Source organism: Dreissena polymorpha, chromosome 14 (assembly GCF_020536995.1).
Source record: "Dreissena polymorpha isolate Duluth1 chromosome 14, UMN_Dpol_1.0, whole genome shotgun sequence".
NCBI classification, from domain to species: Eukaryota; Metazoa; Mollusca; class Bivalvia; order Myida; family Dreissenidae; genus Dreissena; species Dreissena polymorpha.
Window position 1 is genome coordinate 70,795,098 of NC_068368.1, and position 27,674 is coordinate 70,822,771.

Below are 27,674 nucleotides of genomic sequence, written 5' to 3' on the forward strand. Positions count from 1 at the left end.
CAAAAGTGGACAAATAAGGAAACTGCTATTAAGAGGAGACACACAGCAAAACTAGCATTCTTAAAATTGGTAGAAAGTCGCAGTTAGAATTTAAAGTTCATTCAATTTTTGAGCATGGCTGTACAAAAGCTATATGTGCTTATACATCTGGAGTAATAATATAAATGAAATATACAAAATACCTTAAAACATATTGACCAATAAACTCATTTAGCAAGAATTCATTACTAAGATATGTGACAGCCAAATCTTCAGCTTACTTTTACTGTATGGAAACATAAACATGGCATGTAACATGTTATTAATAAATATATCTTAAGTTGGAATTAAACCAAACACTCATTAAGTGGATATTTAATATTTCAACAAGTAACGGTACATTAATTAAAATGTTTAATTTGAATTTCGGAAAACAAATCTTTTTCCATGTTTGATGACTTGTTTTTAAGTTCATAGAAATACAAGTAAGAAAATATTGATTGAAATTTGTATTATTGGTTCACATGTGTTTATCCTATTACACATACTTCCATAAACTTGGTCAGAAACAAACCCTAGTATGAACTTAATCTTTATGCTTCGTTATTTCACGCAAAATGTTTATTTGCCTGGTATTTATTGTCAGAATGCCATGCATTCGCACAGTCAGGAACTACCTTGTGGGCTACTGAGACCACCAAACCTCACATGACTATAGGGGAAAGGATAGCTCCTGACATGCCTTCGTGAATCCTCATTAATAATACACATACATCATATAAGAAATCACTGAATTAAACATTTACAAAGTACGATATGAGAAGCAAGATAAGTGAGCATTTATACATTTAATGGAAATACATGTCATACGTTTAATGGAAAAAACGCACATTTTCAACTTGGCAAACATTTTAAATGTTGCCCTTGTGAACTGAACTTACAGATGAGAAATGGATAATGACCAAACTCAGTTTTTAATACTAGTGCACTATTTCTCTAGCAAGTTTGTTTATCGTACTGGCATGATTGAAGTAAACCGTAACCAACTAGTCTTCTCCGTGAAATAAACATAATAATGGCATATTTTTCCAAAAATCCAATCAAGACCAATTTTTTAACTGCAGTTAGCAAAACCTGCAGTTAGCAAAACTAGGAAAACAAATTTTTTGAAAAGATAAATAATCGCTTGACCCACATCATGCAAACATGAATGTTCTGCTATATGCGGCCAGAGTGTTTCCAGACTGGAGCCTGCACGAGCGCAGTGTGTTCAGGAGCTATGCCATTTGTTACAGTCACACAAGGTTTGTGGTATCATTTAACTCTCTCAGTGCTGGAACCGAATTTTGAAGGCTTTTGCAAACAGTTTGGATCCAGATGAGACGCCACAGAACGTTTTGCACTGTAATCAAGCAAAAGTAATCACTCTTTTGCACATACCAAATTTCCATTTCAATAAAATAAATAGATTAAGAAAATAGCACATGAACAATGTCTAAATAATAGTGTAAATAATAGTGTACAATTTGATAGACACTTAATAGCTTTCGTCAACAAAAACAACAACAAAAAAACATCAAATCAATGCACAAGTTTTGTGACTCTATCTGTAAATTTTTTTAAAGCAAGGGTGGCAAAATTAAACTCATATATTGCCCAGTTTGCCATATGCAAGGACAAAGGAATTGAACTGGTTAAAGGAATCAGTATATAAATTGCCAAGTTGCAATATGTCAATCAAGGACTGTCCTTCAGTGGAAAATAAAAGCACATGGTTGTATTATTCAATCAATTTATATCAAATCCATGGACACGTAATGGTAGACAAACAGAGAGAGGCAGCCCTCATTATTTAGCTTCTGGGCCCGTAATCACAAAGCTTCTTACAGAAAATTAAAGGACATTCCTTAAATTCATAAAGTTCTGTAAGTTTCTTCATTTGCTTTTGTTAGTTATTATAATATTTATGTAGCAAAGAGTTAATATTACTTTGGTGAGTAATATTTTAACCTTTTGTAAGCAAAAAACATCACATTTCTTACAGAAAATTTGTGTCATATTCTGAGAAAACTGGGCATAATGCATGTGCGTAAAGTGTCGTCCCAGATAAGCCTGTGCAGTCCGCACAGGCTAATCAGGGACGACACTTTTCACTTAAACTAGATTTGGGGTAAAAAAAGGACTTCATTTAAACGAAAAATACATGTACCATTAAAGCGGAAAGTGTCGTCCCTGATTAGCCTGTGCAGACTGCACAGGCTAATCTGGGACGACACTTTACGCACATGCATTTTGCCCAATATCACAGAACAAGACACATTTGATCTGAAATTTGCCCTTAAGATATCCCATAGGTGCTTTGTGAATTCAGCCCTTATCAATAATTGATATCATAAAACATTTGACATTAAAGGACAAAGAAAGCAATCAGATATTTTGCACAATGGACAAGCAAAGCTATATATGTTTTTTCCAGCCTTGTCCTGTTGAAACATGATGTTAATTGTTAAATATATCACAGACGCAGTGTGTTCAGAGAAGCCCGAAGCCTTTCGAGTATGTGATGGCCTTGAGGAGTCGCTCTTTCAGCTTGTCTTTGTTCTGGTAGTCTGGCAGCAGGAGAACATTGAAGCATGTGTGTGCTGTCGGTAACCTGCAGAGGGGAACATGGCATTGAGCAGCATTTAGGGAAACTATGTGCATGCAGTCTAATGTAGGACGTCACTTTCAGAGTTTCAGGGTTTACTCTGCCATTTGCTAAATAAGCCAATGGCTACAAATAAGGAAATTTTTCTGCATTATCACCCATAAAATATCCAAAAAAATAAGAATTAAGCCATACAAAGGTAAATTTGGCTAAAGAAAATTTTGAGCCAGAGGGAGCCTTGAGTTTACGGAATTGTTTGTTAAAAGGAAGTCTCTTCTACACAAAATTCCAGTCTAGACGGAAATTGTCATCCGAAGTTAAACTAGAATAACACTTGACGAACATGCATGAAGTCTGATTTTCCCAGAGACCAACTCTATTATATCATTTATATGTGATATTGATAGAGCAGCATGGCAAGTGTCATATCTGCCTATCATTTCCATGTCAGACACAGTAGTTTCAAGCTCATCTTACTAATGTCAATCATATGTACCGTACTCAATATTACCACAACATTGTAATCCCTACATGGAAAATATTGAAAAGGGCTTGAATAGAAGTTGTTGTTTTTTATTGGCACACTTGTAACTAATTACTTTTTTCTCTAGAAAAACTGACGTCACGCTGCCTGATTGATAATTTTCATGGATGCATTGCAGAATTGCAAATCAATCTAGTGTCAAGTTTCATTTGATTCTTCTCATCATTTCATTTTGATATTAAATGATATTTGTTGATAACCCTATGAAAGAACATGTGGAGTTTAGCTTGCATAGTGTTCTTAAGTGGGTTGAATTTAACTACATTTAGAGAGGAGCTAAATGGACTTTATTCAGCTCATCCAATCTCTCCACACAAGCAACTTTTCACTTTGTCATATGAATATTTCATTATAACAAAATATATGAGATAACATTCCTTTGAAAGACAATACAAAACTGTGCATATTTAGGTTTTGTATATGTACTTTATGTAAATAAGAAGAAAAAACAAGAGTTGTGTTCGTCAGAAACACAATGCCCCCTACAGCGCCACTTTGAAATAAAATTACTATTTATCATTTAGCAGGTATAGAAATCATCTCCCTTAAAAGCCTATTACTTCCCTTGGATTGTGTTTTGACCTTTGACATTGAAGGATAACCTTGACCTTTCACCACTCAAAATGTGCAGCTTCATGAGATACACATCCATGCCAAATATCAAGTTGCTATCTTCAATATTGCAAAAGTTATGGCCAATTTTAAAGTTTTCGGACGGACGGACAGACAGACTGATGGACAGTTCAACTGCTATATGCCACCCTACCGGGGGCATAAAAAGTTCTGAATAACATCTATTGAATAGAACCCCAATGCACCTGTCGGAGTCCGGTCCATTGCGTGCGATGATCAGTTTGAGTTTGGAGAGCCCACCAACTGGTACCCGGTCCGTGCCCGTCGTAAACTGAACCAGCTGACGCTTCTGAGCGTCTGTAAAACTGTGAACTGCCTCCCAAAAGTCTCTACAAGTATATCCAAGGAATTGCAATTAACCTGAGGTTTGAACAAGTATAGCCATGCCTTTCCAATTTTATCCAAGGGTATAAATGTTTACAACAAATGAGCAGTCAGTCCAAACCAGGCAAGCACATTCAAGCAGTCTGCTGGCATTTTTAAAACATTGCTTTGTAGAAGTAATAAATTGGTTTGTTGTTGCAATCTTTTTATCATCTTATGGCCATTTCAAGACATCAAACAAATATTATGACAAGAGGGCCATGATGGCCCTGAATCGCTCATCTGACTTACCTTGCTACATCAACTTAAATTCTATCAGACCCATATACAATCCCAAGCCAGATTTCATTGATTCATCTGACAAAATTTCATTAAGACGAAAACTGTGACCTCTTTAATCTACACAAGGTTTTACTAGAATTGGCCCGGTGACCTAATTTTTGACCCCAGATGACCCATATACAATCCAAAATAAGATATTATTAAGATAAACATTCTGACTGTAGTGTTTTTCTTTTGCTTAATAAGGCTTTATTCTGTGAATTTTTAGTTAATTTTTTGCTAAGAGAAGGAAATTCAACATTGCGGCCATTCACCGTAGAAGATTTCGGGATTTTTGTAACCACTGAACTTTGAACAAAAATGCGCTGGGGTAAACGTAAACCTATTTGGTCATGAAATATATCAAAATAAATTAAAGCTTAGAGTATGTACTTTTAAACGATATAACTTCTATTGATACATACCGATTAAGTTTCCGACAAATTCAAGCAGACTTTGGTCCATTCTAACACAATTGTTTACAAGCCGATTTTAACGGAAGTTGCATCATCATGAAGAGGAATTCCTCCTCCGATTGGTTAATTTCACTTCATAAATATTCATAAGGATTTACCTCACCGCAAAACATGTGGAAAATACCCACCATCACCAAACCGTGTCCGCCATATTGCACTCTACCGCGGACGTGTGAAAACACTGATAATACGCATTGTTCAATAATTAAGCAACGATTAATAACACTTATCCTTTATGGATTTTCATGAAATAAAAACCATAATAAAGAAAATTTAATTCTCTTTAATCTGATATATAAATTATTATTATACACTTAGTGAAAAACAATTAATTATGCTGTTAAAGGTTTTTCTATTATTTGACCTAGTGACCTAGTTTTTGAACCCAAATACAATCCCAACCCAGATTTCATCAAGATATACATTCTGACCAAATTTCATAAAGATTGGATGAAAACTGTGACCTCTATTGTCTACACAAGGTTTTTCTATTATTTGACCTAGTGACCTAGTTTTTGACCCCAGATGACCCAAATACAATCCCAACCCAGATTTTATCAAGATAAATATTCTGATCAAATTTCATAAAGATTGGATGAAAAGTGTGACCTCTATTGTCTACACAAGGTTTTTCTATTATTTGACCTAGTGATCTAGTTTTTGACCCCAGATGACCCAAATACAATTCCAACCCAGATTTCATCAAGATAAACATTCTGATCAAATTTCATAAAGATTGGATGAAAACTGTGACCTCTACTGTCTACACAAACAAATTGTTGACGAACACACGCACACACACACGCACATATGGATGCCGGACATCACACGGTCACATAAGCTCACTATGTCACTTCGTGACAGGTGAGCTTAAAAAAATATATTGTGATTTCAATATTTGAACAATGGATTTTTACATCAAACTATTAATATAACAATAAATATAACAGACAACACATGACAGAATAATACCGTATAGTTTGTGAGTTCTTGTCAAATCCACCATCATAATCACAGGCATTTTCAAGGGCTACAAAGTCATAGTCCTGAAGAAAAGAAAACATATTTGAACTAAAAAACAATACAAAGATATAATGTTCATGCTGTTTTGATTGGCTTATTCCTATCAACATCATCATATAAAGCATGCATGTACTTCAGCTTTTCTTGTAACAAAGTACATATCAAATTAAGTAGAAAACTAACAAGAGCTGTCAGAGGACAGCGCGCTCGACTACTTGAGTGCTTGACAGTATAATGTAAGCCATCATGGAAAGGGGGGGGGGGGGGGTATAATGTGGGTGTGTGATCATTTAATAGATGATCTTTCAAAAATAAGAAGAAAAAATAAAAAAAATTGGGGGGGGGGGGGGTTTGGGGGGTTCTGGGGGGGGGGGGGGGGGGGGGCGTGGGGGATGGTTTGGGTGGAGTGCATTGTGGTATGAAGGTAAGTGTTGTTTTGTCAAACTTTATTATAGATTTATTAATAATATGCATATTCTAAGTATAAAAGGGGCCATAATTCTGTAAAATGCTTGATACAGTTGTCTGCTCTTGTTTATAGGTTAAGGTCATGATTGTTAACAAGTATGCAAAATATGAAAGCAATATGTCAAGGGACATTGAAAATATTTGGGGTAGTACGCAAACTTTAACATTTGCATGCAAACCGACACGGCAACGCCGACGCCGGGGTGAGTAGGATAGCTCCACTATATATATTTCATATAAAATAGTCAAGCTAAATATTACTAATTACACTGCAACTCCAATATATCATGGTTAGTGGTGTCCAAGGATCGCGACTGTGATGTACCGGTATACGGCGCTATATAAGTTGTCAGTTTATTAATTCATGTATATGTATGCAATGACATTGTTTGGAAATCTCTAAACACGCTATTTACCTACCTTATTGAATTATATGTTATATCCATATGTTATACATTGGTATTACACAAAACATTATTCCATTTAAGTATTTTCAAATGCGTATAATTGAATTTGTAATCCGAAAACCATTGCCAAGTTTTATTTTTCAACAAAGCATGCACAAATAGACTCCACGTACAATATGACGTCATTCATCCTTATGGAAAGCATGGGCTTTAATAGTAGTGCATTTTGATAAACTGAGTGATCTCTACCTCTAAATTAAAAGCAAGTATTTAACACTGTATCTAACGCGCAAAGATTGTTGAGATAGGTTAGTTATGACCGGTGACATTTACAGTTAAAATTGTATACACCTTCATGTGTGGAGAGGTGTGTTTTTGGCAGTTCAAAGCAATTTAAATAGAGAATGGTGACACTCGATATAACCTGTGTTTGGCAAGTGGGGTTATTGTTTATAGCAGTACACAAGTGTGAAAGTGATGTACAATGAAAGCAAACAATCTGGACAAAACTGGATTTATGAATGTTGGATTATACAGAAAATAGTGTGGGTGAAAAAAAGGGTAAAACAATAGCTACAATCGTTTTTTTTTTCCAGCAAATTCTCAGATAAAAACATGTCAGTTGGTGATCATGCTCTGCAGATTTTTGGGAACCATAGCTGATTCACGATATATTGGACAACGCGATATAATGAACCGTGATATATAGTGGAGTTACAGTGTATTATTATTAGAAATACTTATATACAATTACTCTATGTCTCAAACATTAAAATGTTGATTTAAATTGTCAAAATAGCCACCTATCATATTACTATGTTAACACTGCTTCCTGAAGTGCAATTGCATATGTTCTTATGAGGAAACTAAGATGTACCCACCTCACTACCACAAATGAGCAGCTCCACTTCGTCTGGTCTGAACAATGTCCTTAGAGGGCTCTCATTGGTCACCATGGCAAAGCCCCTTCTAAATGCCCTAAACTGACGCTCTATGGACTTATTTAAGATGAAGTCTGCATACATGTCCACAAACTCCTGAAATTTAGAGATTTCTTATATGATGAGCTTGCATCAGGGTTTAACCCTTTGCATGCTGGGAAATTTGTCGCCTGCTAAAATGTTGTCTGCTGAATTTCTAAAATTAGCATTCTCATTGATTTTTTTTCAAAGAATACTATCAGAATAGCAAACAGTTTGGATCCTGATGAGATGCCACGCTCTGTGGCATCTCATCTGAATCCAAACTGTTTGCAAAGGCCTTTAAAAGTCGGTTCCAGCACTGAAAGGGTTAAATGCAAGTGTTGTCTCAGATTAGCTTGTGAAGTAAGTAACAGGCTAATAAGGGACAACACTTTCAACTTTTATTGCATTTTTTGTTTAAAGTAAGTCTCTTCTTAGCCAAAAAATTTTGGCAGAAAGTGTCCTCCATGATTAGCCAGTGAGGACTACTAGCCAGTGAGGACTACACAGGCTAGTCTTGGATGATACTTTATGTACATGACTTTAATCACTAATCTTGGACGACACTTTATGTACATGACTTTAATCACTAATCTTGCACGACACTTTATGTACATGACTTTAATCACTAATCTTGCACGACACTTTATGTACATGACTTTAATCACTAATCTTGGACGACACTTTATGTACATGACTTTAATCACTAATCTTGGACGACACTTTATGTACATGACTTTAATCACTAATCTTGGACGACACTTTATGTACATGACTTTAATCACTAATCTTGGACGACACTTTATGTACATGACTTTAATCACTAATCTTGCACGACACTTTATGTATATGACTTTAATCACTAATCTTGCACGACACTTTATGTACATGACTTTAATCACTAATCTTGCACAACACTTTATGTACATGACTTTAATCACTAATCTTGCACGACACTATATGTACATGACTTTAATCACTAATCTTGCACGACACTTTATGTACATGACTTTAATCACTAATCTTGCACGACACTTTATGTACATGACTTTAATCACTAATCTTGGATGACACTTTATGTACATGACTTTAATCACGTTTTCCCAGACCGAGGTACATATCTCTTTTTGTATGAAATAACAAACACAAGGATTTGCTATCTTTCACATGTCCTTTAATTTATTAACATACTTTAGGATAAACATATTACTTTTATCAACATACTTAGAGTTAACATGTTATTCTTAACAAACAAGTGCTTTCTTAATCTAAATTCGTAAGATCTTTAATGATGAGAGAACCCAACAAATTAAAAAACCTCTTTCAAGAGGAAAACATTAAATATAAGCTGAACAGAAGAACTATATAACTGCTTTGTAACACAAGTTACAAAATACTCATACCGTGTACAAATTAGTCAGCTTTGCAAAAGCAAAAATAACTGAGGAATTTGTGTATTTTTAATGTGCATGAAACATGTTTTGCACATCTACATTTAATGTTGATCAGATATGTAAAGTTTTAATCTAAATGTTTGAGAAATGTGGAAGAAGTTCATTTAAGAAGGCAACCGAACAAAAAAGTGACGGACCAACAAATACAGTGGGTCTCATTCTGGTAAAACAGGGCTAAATGCATAAACGTAGTGTCCTCACAGATGAGATCAGCCTGTGCAATTTTGCACAGGCTTATTAAGGACGACACTTTTGGCCTTACTGGATTTTTGTTTAGAAGAGACTTCCTCTAAACAAAAAATTCCATAAAAGCGGAAGGTGTCGTTCCTAATTAGCCTATGCAGACAGGCCAATCTGGGAGGACAATATATGCATATGCATTAAGACAGGCCAATCTGGGAGGACAATATATGCATATGCATTAAGACAGGCTAATCTGGGAGGACAATATATGCACATGCATTAAGACAGGCCAATCTGGGAGGACAATATATGCATATGCATTAAGACAGGCTAATCTGGGAGGACAATATATGCACATGCATTAAGACAGGCTAATCTGGGAGGACAATATATGCACATGCATTAAGACAGGCTAATCTGGGAGGACAATATATGCACATGCATTAAGACAGGCTAATCTGGGAGGACAATATATGCACATGCATTAAGACAGGCTAATCTGGGAGGACAATATATGCACATGTATTAAGACAGGCTAATCTGGGAGGACAATATATGCACATTCATTAAGACAGGCTAATCTGGGAAGACAATATATGCACATGCATTAAGACAGGCTAATCTGGGAGGACAATATATGCACATGCATTAAGACAGGCTAATCTGGGAGGACAATATATGCACATGCATTAAGACAGGCTAATCTGGGAAGACAATATATGCACATGCATTAAGACAAGCTTATCTGGGAGGACAATATATGCACATGCATTAAGACAGGCTTATCTGGGAAGACAATATATGCACATGCATTAAGACAGGCTTATCTGGGAGGACAATATATGCACATGCATTAAGCCCAGTTTTCCCAGACTGAGACTAGAGCGTTATTTCCCTTCCTTATCGACTTATTTGGTTGTGTGACTGGTATAGATTTGTTACTTATCGTCTTATTCTGCTGAGTGACTGGTATAGAGTTGTTACTTACCCTCTTGTTTTCCTGCGTGACTGGTATAGAGTCGCCATTCTCTCTAAGCTCATGAGTGATTGTTGAGCCAAAAACGTCCTTGTAGCTGATGAGGAATGTTTGCATAAACACGTCCTCAAAATCCTCCCCACCATAGTCCAGCATCTCATGCAGGCTCTGGGCAAGCGTCTGAGGGATTTTAAACATTTGGAGATGAATTCATGTGAGCCTCGCAATGAGAAAATTGGGCTTAACATATATGATTCAAGTGTCATCCCAGATTAGCCAGTGCAGTTTGCACTGGCTATTCAGGGAAGATGCTATCTGCTTTTATGGAATTTTTTGTTAAAAAGGCTGCTTGTCTAAACAAAAATCAGGTCTATGCAGAACATGTTGTCCCTGATAAGTCTGTGCAGACTGCACAGGCTAATCTGCATGACACTTTAAGCACAAGCATTAAGCCCCGTTTCCCAAAGTGCTGATTATTTCTGTTATATAATTATCCGCAATCTACCTCTAAGCTCCAATGCTTTTCCATAAGAACAGAATAAAAGACAAGAGATTGCCAAGCAATATGGTCCCCTACCAGTGAAACTCCACCATTGTCAGTAATTTTTTTTAAAATATTTGTTGCCATAGCAACCAGAATTTTTGACGTAGGCACAAAATGAAATGACGTGCATAATCTCCATATTGCCATCTATCCATGTTTCAAGTGTCATGAAAAAATATTAAGAACTTTTAAAGTTGTTGCAGGATCCAGAAAAGTGTGACGGACTTACCGACAGACTGACAGACGGAGTGCAAACCATAAGTCACCTCCGGTTTCACCGGTAGGGGACAATAATAATTTATAGTTTGTTACAAGTAAATAACAGGGCGTACATTTAAGTCTAAAAATCATCCAAGTTTGTGAAGGCCCCCATTCTTAATTTTTGAGCTTCGTCCACAGCAAGGTTCTTCATTAAGTGAGGTACAATGGTGTCTCGTAGAACCCCTTATTTAATTTTCTGTTTAGAAAAATATTCTTACATACATTTAATCTCACCTTAATTCTTAAACTTAAATGGTTTAAAGGTATTGATTTTTTTAAATATTGTAAGACATACAATATAAACTGATATGTTCATGCTGCTGAACAAAAGACTAATAGGCAGGCTTATCAAGGTTATCAGGCAGCTTACTACATTTAAGTATAAAATTACCGGATCAACATCCTTCATATCAGCGAAGGTTCCCAGTTTTCCAGCCAGTTTGCGGTAAACGACTGGCGGGAAGTGTACGTCCACAATGGTGCTGTTGTAAATAGCCAAACCCAACACGATGCCAATCAGAGTGAACTGGCCGTCATTTTCGAAGGACATCGAGTTGAACCAGAATGTGTGTGTGTCAGTGTTGTAGGTGAACATCCCTATACAAGTTTGTATAATTGGTATTATAAGTTTGCAATGAAGCACAGGGTATCAAAAACAATATTTAACTGCAGAAATGTTAAATGTTCAGCAAATAAATATTTTGCTAAGATGTCAGCTCACACAGATCCATTTACATACTACATCATAATATTTTCATATAATTCAATACATCAATGAAAGGCAACTCAAATTATTATACCTTTCCTTAAAAAGTCTGAAAGCTAAGAGTTAAATTGGAGAGATATACTTGATAAACTTTAAAATTATTGAATTCTTTGGTTGTGAACTGTTGTCATTTTTAGTATATGAACTAAATTTAGACTGCTTTGTTTGATGCCATCGGGGCATGGTAGACATTTGTTATCAGAACAGGATACCATGTGGTCATCATTTCATAATATAGACTGGTCTGTTCTGTTGCTCTGCAGAGTCTGCTTGGCAGATACTTCAACAGTTGTAATAATAAAAATCAATTAAATGTTTGGTCCTATGAGTGACAATCCACACATCCAAATATGGGAGGGTGGGCAGATTTGTATAAAAAGCCAGGTTCAGTGAGAAGCTGAGGGAGAGAGTAGAATTGAATGTAGAGATATAAAGATACAAGTAGTATGGGGAGAGTTGGTGGCAGTTTGAGAGAGAATGGATTTTACCTAGATTGTGAAGACAGTTAACAAATAAACATTATTGGTGTATATATTTATTCTTGTAGTGTGTAAATAAAATGTAGAGTACATATTCTGTGTTGAGAAGTTATGAACTTACCCCCTTAAAATTGTAACAGAACCAATATTAGAATCTAAATGTTGGATTTGAATGTTATATTTTTCAACATCATAATATTAAATTTTGAAATTGTGTAGCTTTGTTAAAATGATGTTTATGTATAACAAATTAACTTCAAATGCTCTGTGCCTCGTGCAAATTAATTGGTTATCAAAATTGGCCTCCATTTTATGTCAACCAATATTTGCGAATGTTAGGTTAAGACTCAACAAGGAACAAAATTGTCACAAAACCAGGTTTTCATTGTGAAAAAAAATCTGATAAAGGGAGAAAACTGAAACTGAACTTTTGAAATGAACAAACAAAATTAACCCCCTTTGAATTTTTTTTTTTTTTAAATCTATTTTTAGTCGTGGCGACCTTGACATTGGAGATATTGACGTGATTCTTTCGTGCGACACACCGTCCCATGATGGTGAACAAATGTGCCAAATGATTTTAAAATCTCACAATGAATGACATAGTTATGGCCAGGACAAGCATATTTATGGCCATTTTAGACCTTTGAACTCAAAGTGTGACCTTGACCTTGGAGATATTGACGTAATTATTTCGCGCGACACACCGTCCAATGATGGTGAACAAATGTGCCAAATGATTTTAAAATCTGACAATGAACGACATAGTTATGGCCCGGACAAGCTTGTTCCGCCCGCCCGCCAGCCCGCCCGCATTCGCCAATCTAATAACCAGTTTTTTCCTTCGGAAAACCTGGTTAATTAAAACTGTAGGAGTACTAGGGAAAATAATAAAAGTGTCTCCCAACTAACAATCTGCCAAAGGTGTTCGCATTACATGTCCCATTATATAAACATTCAAGTACAAATATTAACAATGGGGAAATAGCTCTAATATACTAGTAATAGGAAAGCAAGAGTTATGCTTTTAAGCACAGCTTATCACCTCAATAAGATATACCTTCATAGGAATTTTCATTTAGAAGTGTGTTTAAGAGATCATTAGAATATTTGAATGTTTGTTCGGAAGGTATTATTTGGTCTCAGGTGACATTCCTACTTACTTATAGGCAGTGTATCTCTTAGACTTAGCCAATGCCAAGGTCTTACCAAAGTCCACATTGAAGATTTCGTCAACAATGAGCTGGAAGAACTCCTTTGACACCCCTCCCTCATCCACCCCCTGCTCCCCCTCAAACTCCACATACAGCTGCTTGCGGAGGTCAGCCGGGTTCTCCATGGCTATCATCTCCAACTGGAATAGAAACATTCATCTGGTTTATGACACCAGGCCACTGTACACTTATTTTAAGAGGGTTTTGGCATGTTTTCTTGTCCTAGCAGAATTTGGCCATAATTTCAGTAGTCTGAACATGCTTTTGAAAAAGTTTGCCAATAAATGATATTACAGACAACATTACTCCAGCAAGGCTTAAATGGAAGGGCGCCTCGCCCTGCCCTTTTGAAGCCCCACCCTGCCCTTCTGATGCCTGCCCTGCCATTTATTATTAAAAAGGACAGGAAAACATTAATTTGTTGTTGTTGACATACTATAAGTGATAAATCTCTTAATTGTAATAAATATATTCCTCATTGTAGACATTTTATTTGCATGGTTAAATAATAATGGAGATAATATATTCTAACAACATGGGTGAAAGTAGGAAATTCCCAAAATATTGAAAATAAAATCCGGGGGCCTGGGGGCTCCTGCATTTTAGCTTATTTGAAACAAAGAAATCACTTGTCCTAAGCTTAAAGACACCTGTATTTTTAAGTGATTAAAAACAGAAATAACAGTTAGTTTGGCTAGAATATATCACAATCTATTTCTTTAACATTTCATGTAGATCAAATGTGATAGGCAAAATCTTTAAGATAACACTAAACTTTGTCAACTATATACAAATATTTACAGTATAATATAGATCAATGAACATGTTATAGCATTATACATTTTCTGTCTTGTATTTTTAAGTAATTTGTTTTTATATTTTATCTAGTTATTTACTAATGATTTGATTTACATGTCCGGTAATTTTTCACATGCGTAACGTCCTCGGCGTGAGACTTTAACGCCTTTTTCCCATTTGATTGGTACTTGATCATTTTGAAACAGATATCACAATATCATATGCGCTACCCGGAATGATTTTTTGTTAGTTTGTTAAACCAATCTCCCCCTTTCTCTCCACGAGAGTCTCTTTCATGGAGCCATTCCCATCGCCACTTGTTTTTCACATCACTCTCAAGTTCTTTTGTGTCAAACCCCGGAAGCAAATACATGATCTAATCGTGTTTTTTTGGTTTCGGAAGTAAAGTTATGGTTACAATATACTAAATAATCGTATCGTTTCATGTAGGGCTGTACTCTCTCAAAAAATATCATAGTAGACTCGAAGGCATGTTTTACACTTTAAAGTATTTTTCGGGTTTTATCTTTCGGAGATAATGGTAGGGCATAAATATGTGTTCACGACTGAATCCCTGTAATATGAGAAACTTGGAGACTTTAGTAAAGCCTTGCACTGAAAAAGGTTACATTCCACTACAGGGTTTTTTTTGGCCCGATTTTATAGCCGAAATTTGGCTATGTTCCCAATCCCTAAAAGTATACTTTTTTCCCAAAATGTGGAAAAAAATTCCCAATTTCAAAAAAAAAAAAAAAATTTTTTTTTTTTTTATAAAGAAGTCTAATGCGTATTTTATCTCAATTTCAATTCAATTACATCTAACAAAGTATTATATGATTTTGTTCTTTTAATTTGAATGATTACAAAGAGTTATATCAAATTTAGTATTTCCCTAATCAGTGGACTTTTCATGTGGAAAAAAAGGCGAATGAATTTATTTTCCCAATTTCATGAAAATGCCGATAAAATTCCCAATTCCAAAGCCATGGGCTATCTTCCCAAAAAGTGGGAAAAAAAACCTGCACTAAGAAACGGCCGAAAAAAAAGTTGCAAAAACAGTCGATTTTAATTTGTGTCAAGTTCTTTCTTGCATTGTACATGACATATCTTTTTAATAAAATTGCATAAATCGATTCCGCTTAGAATGGCCTTTAAGAAAAGGTATGGTTATGGGGGTCTCTATGTGCAAAATGTTGCATTTATTTTGGCTAAAAATTGTCGCTTTTACATTGAATTTGATTTCCATTGGTTGACCAATTTACGTAAACCAATCAAAAGGCTTTTTTGGAGTTATTCTGTGCGGTAAACCATTTCATAGACAAAGGAATCGTAAATTATCGGCAGAGCAATACGCCCAGGGGGATAGACTAATAGAGAAGCAATGGCCGCGTCAAATCTATAATTAGATATGGGTTAACAGAACAGTGGGAAACCAATTTATCACGTCTGGAATCGAGCGTATTTTGTTTATTTTGTTTGTCGGCATTGCTAGACACATGGCCTACCCCACCCCAACAAAATCTCATCGGATTTACATGATTCACGAAAACGACCTCTGAGAAGCCAAAAAATACGGAATTCCGTAATAATACGGAACACTTTCATCCATTTAAACAATTATGTATAACTTATTAACATAAAAATTAATATGCAATAAGGAGCATTCCAGATACGACTGACAAAATTCTGCGCGTTGAAAAAGCCCTTCAGACGAAATAGCTCCCCCTGCCCTTTTCAAATCATAGCTGGAGCACTGCAAACACTGTCTATGGAGTTTACATTAAATTCTATTTAATCAAATAATACAATGATCAAAATAAGCACAAGCCAGCAAGTGCAGCACAAGTAAACATTTAAGTCCATTGAAAATCATAGAAAGGTTCACTTTTTTTAAACATACTAATGTCAAAGAAACACTAAATAATACTCACAGCAACCAGCGCATCATTGATTAAGGAGTTCCTGGACACTCGTAACCGTAGAAACGGCATCATGGCCCATCCATGAATGAGCGTCTGAATGACCGATGACCGCCTTTCCTTGTACATCTGGACACGACTGTCCAGGTACAGGCTCATCTGTTTGGAGGGCATGTTCAGTATGAAACTATGGTTAGCGAAGGAGAACTTTACTTGCGCCGTATGCGCTAAGTCTTCGCCTTCACTCTCAAGCTTATACTTATAGTCTGTCTCTACACTGATTTTCTCATTCAGTAGTTCATTTACAAAATCTTCAAAGGGCACAAGAGGTTTTCTGCAGTCTGCAGCCCGCACTCCCAATTCTTTTCCTAGAGGGTCTTCATTGGCTTGCCTGATCTCTTTGATTTCTCTGTCCATGCCAACAGCACCAGCACCAGCAAACAATTCTGATTGAAGTTCATTTTCAGATTCAACTATCTTTTGCTCTGTTTTTAGCATTTCAATTGAATCTCTGACGCCACCATATAAACTTGCATAATAAAGAATTTTCATGACACGAACTGGGCCAGTGATGATTTCATCATCATTCAAATGAGCTCCGTTTGACCATCGGGATTCATCCGCGTCACACAACTTCACAGTGATCAATTGTTGTAATGACTGCACCATTTCCTGAAGTCTTTCTGCACTAAACTTTGACCAGTACTTAGCTAGTTCACTTTGCCCTGCAAGCGGTACCCGACCGAGGGCTTTACAGAACTCAGGGTAGGCGGAGTCAATAAACTCGGGGCTATGTAGAAGTGGGATCTCCATAATGATCACAAAGATGTTCAGGTAATTCGGACACTTCTCTATTGGTTTGTTATACCTTAAATCTAACACAATGGCTTTTGACAAAGACACTATGGCGTTAATGAGTGCATTCTGGAATGGCAGATCTGGAATGCCAACCAGTGAGCTATATGCCTCTCTTAGGGAATCTAAATCAACATTTATCTTAGTTCCTTGAGTCGAAGTCTGCGCTTTTGTTTTTCGTATATCAATAAACTCATTGTGTTCTACTTCCATTTGATCATCCCGCTCTTTGCACTGAAAACTTTGGAGCAGAGTATCTGGGTTGGAAAACACAAGACCAATCGTTTTGACCAGTGATGACCAAGAATGCATCTCCTTACATTCATCCAGAATGGAGTCTAATTTTTCCTTGTTCAAAAATACTGTTTCTTTTGTCACTGCAATATAAAAATACCAGTTGATTAAAGCGAACATTAGTTTGTTATAACCAAAGTTCTGTATCAAGACTATTGCCAAGCAATATATGTCCCCTACCAGCTCCAACATTGTCAGATTATTATATTTGTTGCCATAGCAACCAGAATTTTTGACGTAGGAACAAAATGAAATGACATGCATAATGTCCATATGGCCATCTATCCATGTTTCGAGTTTCATGAAAAATATGAAGCACTTTAAAAATTATCGCAGGATCCAGAAAAGTTTGACAGACAGACAGATGCACAGAGCGCAAACCATAAGTCCCCTCCGTTGAAACTGGTAGGGACAATAAATTACTAAACTTTCACCAGTTAGTATTTTTATTAATGATAAAGAATTAAAACTAATAAGACAATGGAAAAATCAAGTCATTTCGGTTCTACTGTAAAGTGAACACAAGTAAACTGTTGGTGATCTAAACCCATTGACTCATGAACCCATCTAATACCTGTCGCTATTGCTGTTTTTGATTTTGGAAATGCGCCAAGGGGTGAATTTGAAGTGGAAGCAGTAGCATGTTCTTGTACAACACCATCTGTCAGCGATAACGTCTTTGGAACCACACTAGTCTCTGGCTTCTTCTGGGAAGAAGGACCGGGAACCACAAGTTCGTCATTACGTGGAATCTTGTTCTTGTTTTGTTCACAAAGCTGTGCCTTGTCTTTGTAGAGATCAATTGATTTCACGGCAAGAGCATTACAATCTTTCCCCCTGAGTTCAAAGTAAGGTGAGGAGGCACAATGAACGTTGCTACAGTGATCATTTCCACAACCGTCTGTAAGCTGGGAATAATACACCTCTATCAACTGCTTTGCTGCTGAACGTTTCCTATGGTATGGTAATTAAAAAAACATTTATTAATTTTTTCATTGTACTTTATAAAATCAACGCACCCCTAGTCTACTGCAAATTCTACATGTTAAATAAATATACTGGGATACATTAAAGTTGTATTACAAGATGACAATAGCAAATGTAAAACAAGAGATGTGTTTGTCAGAAACACAATGCCCCCTTCTGCGCCGCTTTGAAGCCATATATTTGACCTTCGACATTGAAGGATGACCTTGACCTTTCATCACTCAAAATGTGCAGCTCCATGAGATACACATGCATGCCAAACATCAAGTTGCTATCTGAAGCGACATAGAAGTTATGAGCATTTTTCGAAACTTAAATGCAAAGTGTGACGAAAAGACAGACAGACGGACGGTCTGATCACTATATGCCCTCCTTCGGGGGCATAAAAATGTTAAAAAACAAGAACACATACAGCACTTCCAAAAAAAGGTATTTCAATATGTTTTTAGTTTGTCAACAGCTAATAACCACCAATAACACACTATTTATGACAACTTATTTATGTCTGCTGCATGACTATAGATAATAAGTTCCTGCCCTATTTGTTACAACACTTGCATGCCTAGTGCATCACTATAGCTAATAAGCACCTTTGTGATGACACTTACATGTCTGGTGCATCGCCATAGCTAATAAACACCTGTACTCATTGTTACAACACTTAAATGTCTGGTGAATAAAAATAGCTAATAAGCACTCTTTCTCTTTTAGACAATACTTACATGTCTGGTGCAGGTGGTGCTTCAGCTTGAACAGAATAGTTGGCACTGAAAATTAACATACATTTTAATTAGAACATAACTCAAAATCAATACACACTCAATTAGTTAGACATGTGTTTCATTGTATTTCAATTTTTTTTTTTGAAACAGTCATGCCATCTTGCAAATACAATTTGAACATTAGCATTATTCTCTTTGAACATCATTTTGGCAGCTCATGTAAAGGGGAGTCCAAAGTTTGGAATTTACTAAAACCCTTAATGACTGAACACCAGTTACTGAGTTAGCTCAGTTGCTCTCAACTATTTGAAATTCCCTAATATTGAGCATAGCCTAATTTAGATCCCTATGTTTACATTAAGAACACAGCTCTTGTGATGACGTCACATGCATGCGCTCTGAGTATTTTGTTTCACTAACATCACTAGCTTGAAAATAAATGCAGACACGACTAAAATGAGAAAAAAACAAGTTTAATTGCATTTCAAAATCTTACGTCAACCGAAATAATCCAAATTTATCCCTATTCCATTCATTTTTTCCCCACTTCATTAAACTTCATAAACACATAAATTGCAAAGTGAGGCAGAGGACTGCGCTAGTGTAAACACAACACTTTCGTGTATTTGATTTATTTTAAAGGGAATTCTTTTTTTTCCGTCCTATTCTAAGAAAATGTTTCATGGTACAATCGGTGCACGTAAATGGTGAAAATAGGTGACATGATATACACATGTTCAGTAGGTATACCCCGTCTGATTGGACGCTAATTTTATCATATCTTTTAATAGTAACATATATGCCGATTTTTTTATAACAAATTGAGAATGTTTGTGTTTTTGCAATTCTTTAGCACTTTCATGTGCCAATGTTGCTCAAATGAAGGTTGACAGATAAGACAGAAACTTGATAAATTGTACATAGAAAATGTTATAAAAAATTTAAATTACTGTTTCAATTTGTATAAATATCTTCAGTGAATCGAATTTTCGAAGTTTAGTTGGCCAAATGACTATTGCAATTGATCTCTTTCGCTTTTTAAATGTGATGTCTCAATAAAAGGAAAACACCGCACATAGTGGATGTAATTTGCGGGTGTGTATGGAACTGTAGGCTTTGCGTGGTTTACGCCGTAAATAAACAATTTTGGCATGGATATAACAGGTATTAAATGAATCTTTAAAGGTCAATAATTTATTGCTGAATTATTTGCATTAATTCAGAAATTATTTTATTTGTTTCATTAATAGATACATGGGAATCAGAGGATATCTGTTAAGTTATACAGCAAGGAATGTGGTGATTAATGTGTTAATAGTCACAGAAAAGCTTTAAACAAATGTTGACTTTCCCTAGAAAGATCTCATAAACTTGTGAAATTTGAACACTTATTTTAGTTGATAATACATGCTGCACTTATTGTAAAATTGTGTGGACACAAAAGTTCACTTAATTCTGTGTAGCCTCAGCCAATTCTTTTCTAAAAAAACCTCTGTTTTTTTGGTCATGTATTGACATTTTTGTGATGTGCAAGCTGGCTCATACCCACACCCTGCCAAGCCAAGTCCTAAACGGGAAAAACATAGAATGTCCCCTAAAAGACGACATTTCATTTGTTTTGTTTAGTTGTTTGTATTATCCAACTCCCAGGTATTGACCCTCCAGGTCACAGGGAGTTGCAACTGCTAACGAGATTTTTCATAGAAACGTACCGCCCCGTATCCAGGCGGCACTTTAATTGGTAATATTAGCAACATAAACTATTTTCTGACATAAAACAAGCAATGTGTTTGTGAAACACTATGTCCCCATATATATGACCTTTGACCTTGAAGGATGACCTTGACCTTTCACCACTCAAAATGTGCAGCTCCATGATATCATATATATCATAAATGAGCAAATATAAACAACTTACATGATATGGTGTGCTTGAATAATAATGATATTATGGAAAAAAACAAGTATTTGGAATTTGAAAATACGCTAATGATTATCTCCGGAATTCTCCGCAAGATAGATCTGGTGTCTTATCAACCAATCATTATACACCAGCTTTCTCCGGAACCTCTGTAAGACAGAATGAATCGTCAATTCAAAAACTTTGGTTTTTGGTTTGATTATGGTTTTTGTGTTAAGTTTGTGTTATGAGTATTTCTCCACAAATGACTCGCTAATTGATATTGATGATGACAGGTATTGTTTGTTGTGATGTATAAGGTTGATTGAACTCGAGGGGCAATTGCACTTTACCGGTAGGGGAAATCCGGGAAAATACAATTTCTTCAACCCGTTACTCAACAGGTTGTGATGAGTGGGCTACCAATACACCGGGTGCCAGTCTTTTAAGAATGCATTTGCAAAACCTTTTCCTCGGATATTATTGTCAACATTGATATGTGCTCTCGTCTAAAAACGAGAAACAACACGGTTTTTAACATCAGTGAAAATCGGTATAATTCGGACGGCATAGGATAAATACGGACACGGCAGGGTGAAAATACCGACATCAAATTTTTGATAGGGAAAATACAGACAATTAATTGTTTAAAAAAATAGATTATGAAGCTTGGTTATTGTATTATATCTATTTTTTATTATATCTGTTTAAATTTGTTATTTGCTGATTAAACATTTCTATCGACTTAATTTTCAAGAGAAATGGGTTGTAACGAGATGATGTTTTAACAGTCTATTTACGCTTGCCTATTATATTTTGTAGGCTAGGTCCTACGTCACTTACTTTTTTCCGCTCAAGATTTGTTTCTTTGGTTTAGACTTGGCACTTTTGCTAAGTTTCTTTTCCAACTTCAAACGCTTCTGTAGCACGTCTGCACTAGTCAAAAGCTTGTGACTTACATAAATGCAAATTTCATGTAAAGACTGGCCGACTGGTCTTTCGGTGGTTATGGGCGGTAGAAACAGGGCATTAATGGTGCTGAGCACTGTAAGGTCTTCTTCACCTCCTCCTCCTCCTCTGAAAGTCCGCTGCATGACTTCAGATCTAGAAGTTGTTGTGGATCTGCGATATCGAGTAGAGGAGATGCGCTATCAAAGCTCATGTCAACCACAGACTCAAAACTTGGGCTGGTGATCAATCCTGACGCTTCAGCATCATTAAAAGAAGAGACGGGAATTGAAGCAAGAACTGCTTGGTCAGTGGATGTAGCAAGAGAGGCTTTGTAACCTAGTAGCGACTCATTGACAGAACACGTATTCGGATCAACATTACAGGCAACTCTGTAAGTCTTCTTGGGTTGAATGCCTTTGTGTTGAATGGTACAATGCCTCATGCTTGAAAGCCATTCTGTATATTTACATATGTCACAGCGTTGTTCCATGCTCGTGAAAATAGACTGGGGAAGGTATACTTCGTTACCTGATGTAATGGGTTCTCCGTTAAAAATGCTGAACATGCATCGCTGTATGCACGTTTGAGCGGACCAAATACGGTGCGGTCAAGTGGTTGAAGATAATGTATGCAATGCGGGGGGAAGGCCAATTATGATGTTTTCTTCAAATGCCCTTTCAATGATAATTAACATTGCTTCAATTAGAGATGCATTATGTTATATAATGAGGCTAATTGAATATTATTTTGATGCATTTAGCTGTGGAATAAAATTAGTCCGATATAGTATGTCCGTGTTTTAACTACTTTGCTGTATTGCAGTAGGGTAAACTCGGACGATTTTATTTGGATAATTATATATTGCCTCCCTTTTAAAACTTTGAAATATTAATTTTTTTCATATAAAACAACATTCAATAATAGTTTCGCGCGTTTTAAACAATATTACAGTCACAGGTATACCATCTATTGAAAGCAGATTCACGATCGTTACAAAGTGTGATGCTTGAATGTTCGTATGTGACTCAAAGAAAGTACAAGGATGGATCTTTGCGCATGTGGATACACATCATTTTTGTAATAATGTCATTGATACTTGGAAGTGCAAATGCAGGGGAAAATGCTGCAATTGGTCCGAGTCTGCTTCAAATACATGTACGCATATATTCGTTTAAAAATATTAATTCCCGGCAGCGTCCGTACTTATACGTATGTCTGAACATTCCCGGATTTCCCCTACGTAAAAAATAACGGAAAAGCGTACCCTAACCCTAACCTGCAACACCTACTAATTCTTTTTATCCTATATATTTCCTTAGTATTGGGAACCCCCACTTTGTTGATAGTGGTAAACAAATGCGTACCGGTATTAAGTGCAATCTAGCCGAACTTGATTTTATAGACATACGTGAGACATAAAGTTTTTACATGAAATTTAGTTTTATCAAGAAGAACTGTGAGCTGTACGTATGTACTCATAAAAGCTCAGAGCATTCAAGAAGGACTATTGTTTGGTTCCACTTCTTCATTTCCCCACCCATTTTATTTCAAACAAAATAAAAGATTTACCTAGCGGCTTCTTTTCCGCTCTCACTGAATGTTTTATCTGTGTTATTCATAAGAAAGTTTTATAAACACTTTAGTTCTATGTGACAATTCAACAAAAGCGAAAGAATGAAAATCCAGAAAATTATATTGGAAACATTTTAAGGAAGTAGATGAATGGTTACGTTCCACTAAATTTATAGCAGCAGTAACATGCGGAGTGTTGGAATTTTTAATGGCGCTCTTAAACGTGTAAGCGTGTTTGTAACAAAGCCGTCAAAGGCCAGTAATGTTCTCTTATTGTTTATTATATTAATTAATGAAAACATTATGTTACACCTTTACATTAATCAATACATACGTACATGAAACAAATACAGTGAAAGAACAACAATACAGAATATAGTATAATACAATCCGTTCAAATCCAACCGTTCGAAATTCTAATAAAATAATGTATGGAATTAATACATCAAGCAAAGATACTCTTACTCTAACTTACAACCCCGGTTGACAAAAACGGTTTGAAGTCACCCCAAGGCGACATAAATCGGCTTCTAGTCACCCCGGTTGACTTTTGGGCCATTTCAGGTCGACAATGACCCATTGAGCTCTATTTTCAGAAAAGATTGGTAAACCATTTGCTGATAAAAGCACTTTCTTTATATAGAGAAAACAGTATATAATATCTATATCAGACTATGGACATAGGACATTTTTAAACAAGATATTTGTGTACAGAGGGGCTGTCCATAAAGTACGTCACGCTTTCTTTGATTTTTTGTAACACCCCTCCCCCTGTCACAAACTGTCACACATCTCGGACCGCCCACCTACAGTGCGTCACATTTTCGATTTTTTTAAATTAACACCTTATGAAAATTTACTCTAAAACACACGTCACTATCAAACGGTATTAGAAATCACATTATTAAAATGACTAAATAAGTAGGATAGTTTATGGTAAACATTTGTCACAAAAATTGATTGAAGCAGTAACTCAATCTAGATAGAATTCGAAACAAATTGAAAGAGTTATACTGGACTAATATAGAATACATATAATTTATCTGCTGCTTTTTAATTTACAGTTAGTGAGATCATGTTTAAGATAACCTCCCGATCATGCAATCTTTTCACAAAGGATACGAAGTAGATAACCGAAACTTGATAATAATAATGATTAAATGAATCCTCGAAATTGTCTATTGTAGTATTTAATATTATATGTAAAAATTAAATTCAAAATTTCTAACTCATTGACATAATTATGCAACAGATAACATAGAAATAATAATACTCCTCGTATGACGAAAGCAAGGCTACATAAACTAAGGCTTCACAATAGCAGCAAACTAGCTCTCCGAGCGAGAGGAATCGTGAATAATACATTCAGGAGATACGCATTTTCACGTTGTTTTTTTTTACATAAATCTAATTCAAATGTGTCCCAAACTTTTAAAAACTTATTTTTAAAGCTGTTAAAATCTTCTTAAACAAATAAATTAGACATATTATTTTTTTTAATTGTGTGTAACGTCACGCCTGGCTTGACCCCCTCCTCACAGTCACCAGAGACGTTATCTACGTCTCTGCTGTCACAAACTGTCACACCTACTTTCATACCCCCCCCCCCCCCCCCCCCTGTAGCGTGACGAACTGAAAGGACGGTCCGAGGTGAGTAACATGTTTTATAATCTATTACTTTGAATAAAACAAGAGCATGATAATAATAAAACCTTCAATTTTTACCAGTTTACGAGTGTGAAATACAACCCCGTAATATTGTTCAAAGTGCAATTTGTCCGTAAGTCTTTTCTGTTCAATATTTTAAACAACAACAATACAAAAAGTATAATTTACAATATTTAATATAAGTGTATTTTAGCCTTCAAGTATCCGCATTTTGAAACTCTACGAGATTCACTCCGTGACTAGCGGGCATTTTTGTGTGACTTCCGGTGGGGAAAATTTACTCACAAAAACTGGTGTTTTTATTTTGTTAACAAAGTTCTGTTGCCCATTTGTCCGCAAAGATGATGGAAATAAGCCTTACACGCGTTGATTACACCCAGGTATGTTGACATTAATGTATGGTACATGGTAGCTGAATATAATAGACATCAAACATAGAAAATTGTTCATAACCATGGGCATTAAAAGTTGCACGTCTCCGACTGACTTCAAGTATTACCACATATGTAGATGTTATTCGCCTCCTTGTAGTGCGACTAACAGTAATCTGACACACTTAACATCAAAATGTAATTGGCAGGTTACATTGCACTTGCCTCTGTAGGCACATTCTTTTTCATGTGTCAACATCTACATACTACGCTAACCTGTCATCACTAACAATGATTTAACGGTGCGCAAGAAAAAGATTAAAATTGTGAAATAGAAATATAGCATCGGTCAAGGTTGTAAAAGTAAAAGTGATAAAAGAATAAGATAAGATACCAACTACAGTTGATCGGGTAGTTCCGGACCTCGGGTAATTCCGAATCAACTCTATGATTTAATTAAAATATTAGTCTAAAAGATATTGCCATATCAATATAACTGTGATTTTTGGAAAATGTGATCAATTTCAAGCAATAACACAGTTTTGCTTCTTATTTCAACGGTGTTTTCATTGAAAATCACACTTTGGTAACTATCACAGTCGTGTCATTTTACCGTCGCACCGTCTGTCTATAACACGCGTCAACAATTAAAAGACGATTTAGAAGCACATTTCCTTGGTAAATGCTTGTACATTTGGTATGAATTTGTTGATTTATTATTATTTTTAAATTCCTGTGAGTGATTTTAGTATATGTTTATGATTTATGGAAATAAAAGCATGGAAATTGCACCTCGTGTACATGTCAGTTGCGGATCAGCTGATTGGGGAAAATCTCAAAACAGTTTATTATTGTTTAAATACTGTGTTAGTAATATTTTAAAGCTCTAGCTACCACAAAAGTTTTTGTATTTATATATGAAAGGAAAAGTGCCTAGTTTCTCATAAATTTGATATAATGTTTCATTGGAATTATTTAATTATAACACTATTTTGTGACTTCAATGTCGAGAAATACAGAGAATAAGATTGAATTTTGTTTATTCTGTCTGTCTTTCTGCCCTAAAACTTTAACATTGCTCATAAAATGAAACTTTATGGACCTGGTTCTCCAAACTTTACATGTTCTTGTATCTGATTGAGATCTATTATGCAAACCAGTTATGAGGCATTAGGTCTAAGTCACAAGGTCAAGGCTAACACATACAGTAAGCATTTGTTGAATGCATCTTGGTTTGTTTGTATGTTTATGTGTTTAGTAATAAGTTATAACATTTAAAGGTATAATAGCGGAATAATAAAAAACCAGCGGAGTGCTAAAAACTGTACTATAGAAAAATATATGGATTAATAAATAATGGTAAGATGTTCCTAGTTCTGTTAGGAGATTGGTAATATTTTTAATATTTATCCTATTTTTAATGTGTATTCATGCTGTGATTTTGCTTTTCAGATAATTGTCAAGTTGGACTGATGAGTCCTAAAAAGCACGGGTGCTCTGCACAGTCATTGGCAAAGAGGCTGAAGCGGATACTTTTATATATTTTTACATTATTGTTATCCTATTATTGTTAAATGTTGCCATAATATGTTATTTACCAAAAATTTAACTTGATATCTAGTATTGTCTTCCATTTCTTTATCATTTTTATCCCAGAGGTACTTGTTTATGTTGTGTGTTTTTTTTTTTACTTTTATTACATTATTTTTACATTATTGTGATCCCATTATTGTTACATGTTATCATACTATGTAATTTACCAAAAAAGTAACTTGATATCTAGTATTGTTTTCCATTTCTTTAGCAAATTTATTCCAGAGGCACTGGTTTATTTTATACTTTTTATGGATGCTTTTATATATGTTTACATTATTGTGATCCTATTATTAGCAAATGCATTCCAGAGGTACTTGTTTATGTTCAGTTGTCATTTTTATGCCCCTGGATCAAATGATCGGGGCATATTGTTTTTGGCC

The 27,674-nt window shown here is 35.5% G+C and overlaps 2 protein-coding genes across 3 annotated transcripts in view; one reads left to right on the top strand and one right to left on the bottom strand.

Moving 5' to 3' along the window:
• Positions 1-239: 239 nt before the first annotated feature.
• Positions 240-23,853, bottom strand: LOC127858950 (ubiquitin-protein ligase E3A-like). The gene is made up of 11 exons (XM_052396319.1): positions 23,657-23,853; positions 19,237-19,281; positions 18,102-18,481; positions 16,391-17,610; positions 13,657-13,801; positions 11,594-11,799; positions 10,410-10,577; positions 7,704-7,859; positions 5,897-5,970; positions 3,989-4,132; positions 240-2,632 (listed from the first exon to the last, which is right to left on the bottom strand). The coding sequence occupies exons 1-11, from the start codon at positions 23,704-23,706 to the stop codon at positions 2,512-2,514; spliced, it is 2,709 nt and encodes a 902-aa protein (XP_052252279.1). The 5' UTR covers positions 23,707-23,853; the 3' UTR covers positions 240-2,511.
• A 1,713-nt stretch (positions 23,854-25,566) lies between these two features.
• LOC127858939 (Bardet-Biedl syndrome 7 protein homolog) overlaps positions 25,567-27,674 on the top strand; it is a 30,906-nt gene continuing 28,798 nt past the window's right edge. For both annotated transcript variants that reach the window (XM_052396307.1, XM_052396306.1), the window contains exon 1: positions 25,567-25,707. In XM_052396307.1, the coding sequence (XP_052252267.1) occupies positions 25,669-25,707 (39 nt within the window). In that variant the 5' untranslated portion in view covers positions 25,567-25,668. The remainder of the gene's footprint in view (positions 25,708-27,674) is intronic.

Bases quoted from the DNA above. Each gene is read 5' to 3' on its own strand.
- LOC127858950 (XM_052396319.1), bottom strand. From the start codon at position 23,706: ATGAATAACACAGATAAAACATTCAGTGAGAGCGGAAAAGAAGCCGCT. The intron at 17,611-18,101 runs GTATTAGATGGG...TTTATATTGCAG, and splicing joins AAAAACAGCAATAGCGACAG to TGACAAAAGAAACAGTATTT. The intron at 11,800-13,656 runs GTAAGACCTTGG...AAACTTGTATAG, and splicing joins AATCTTCAATGTGGACTTTG to GGATGTTCACCTACAACACT.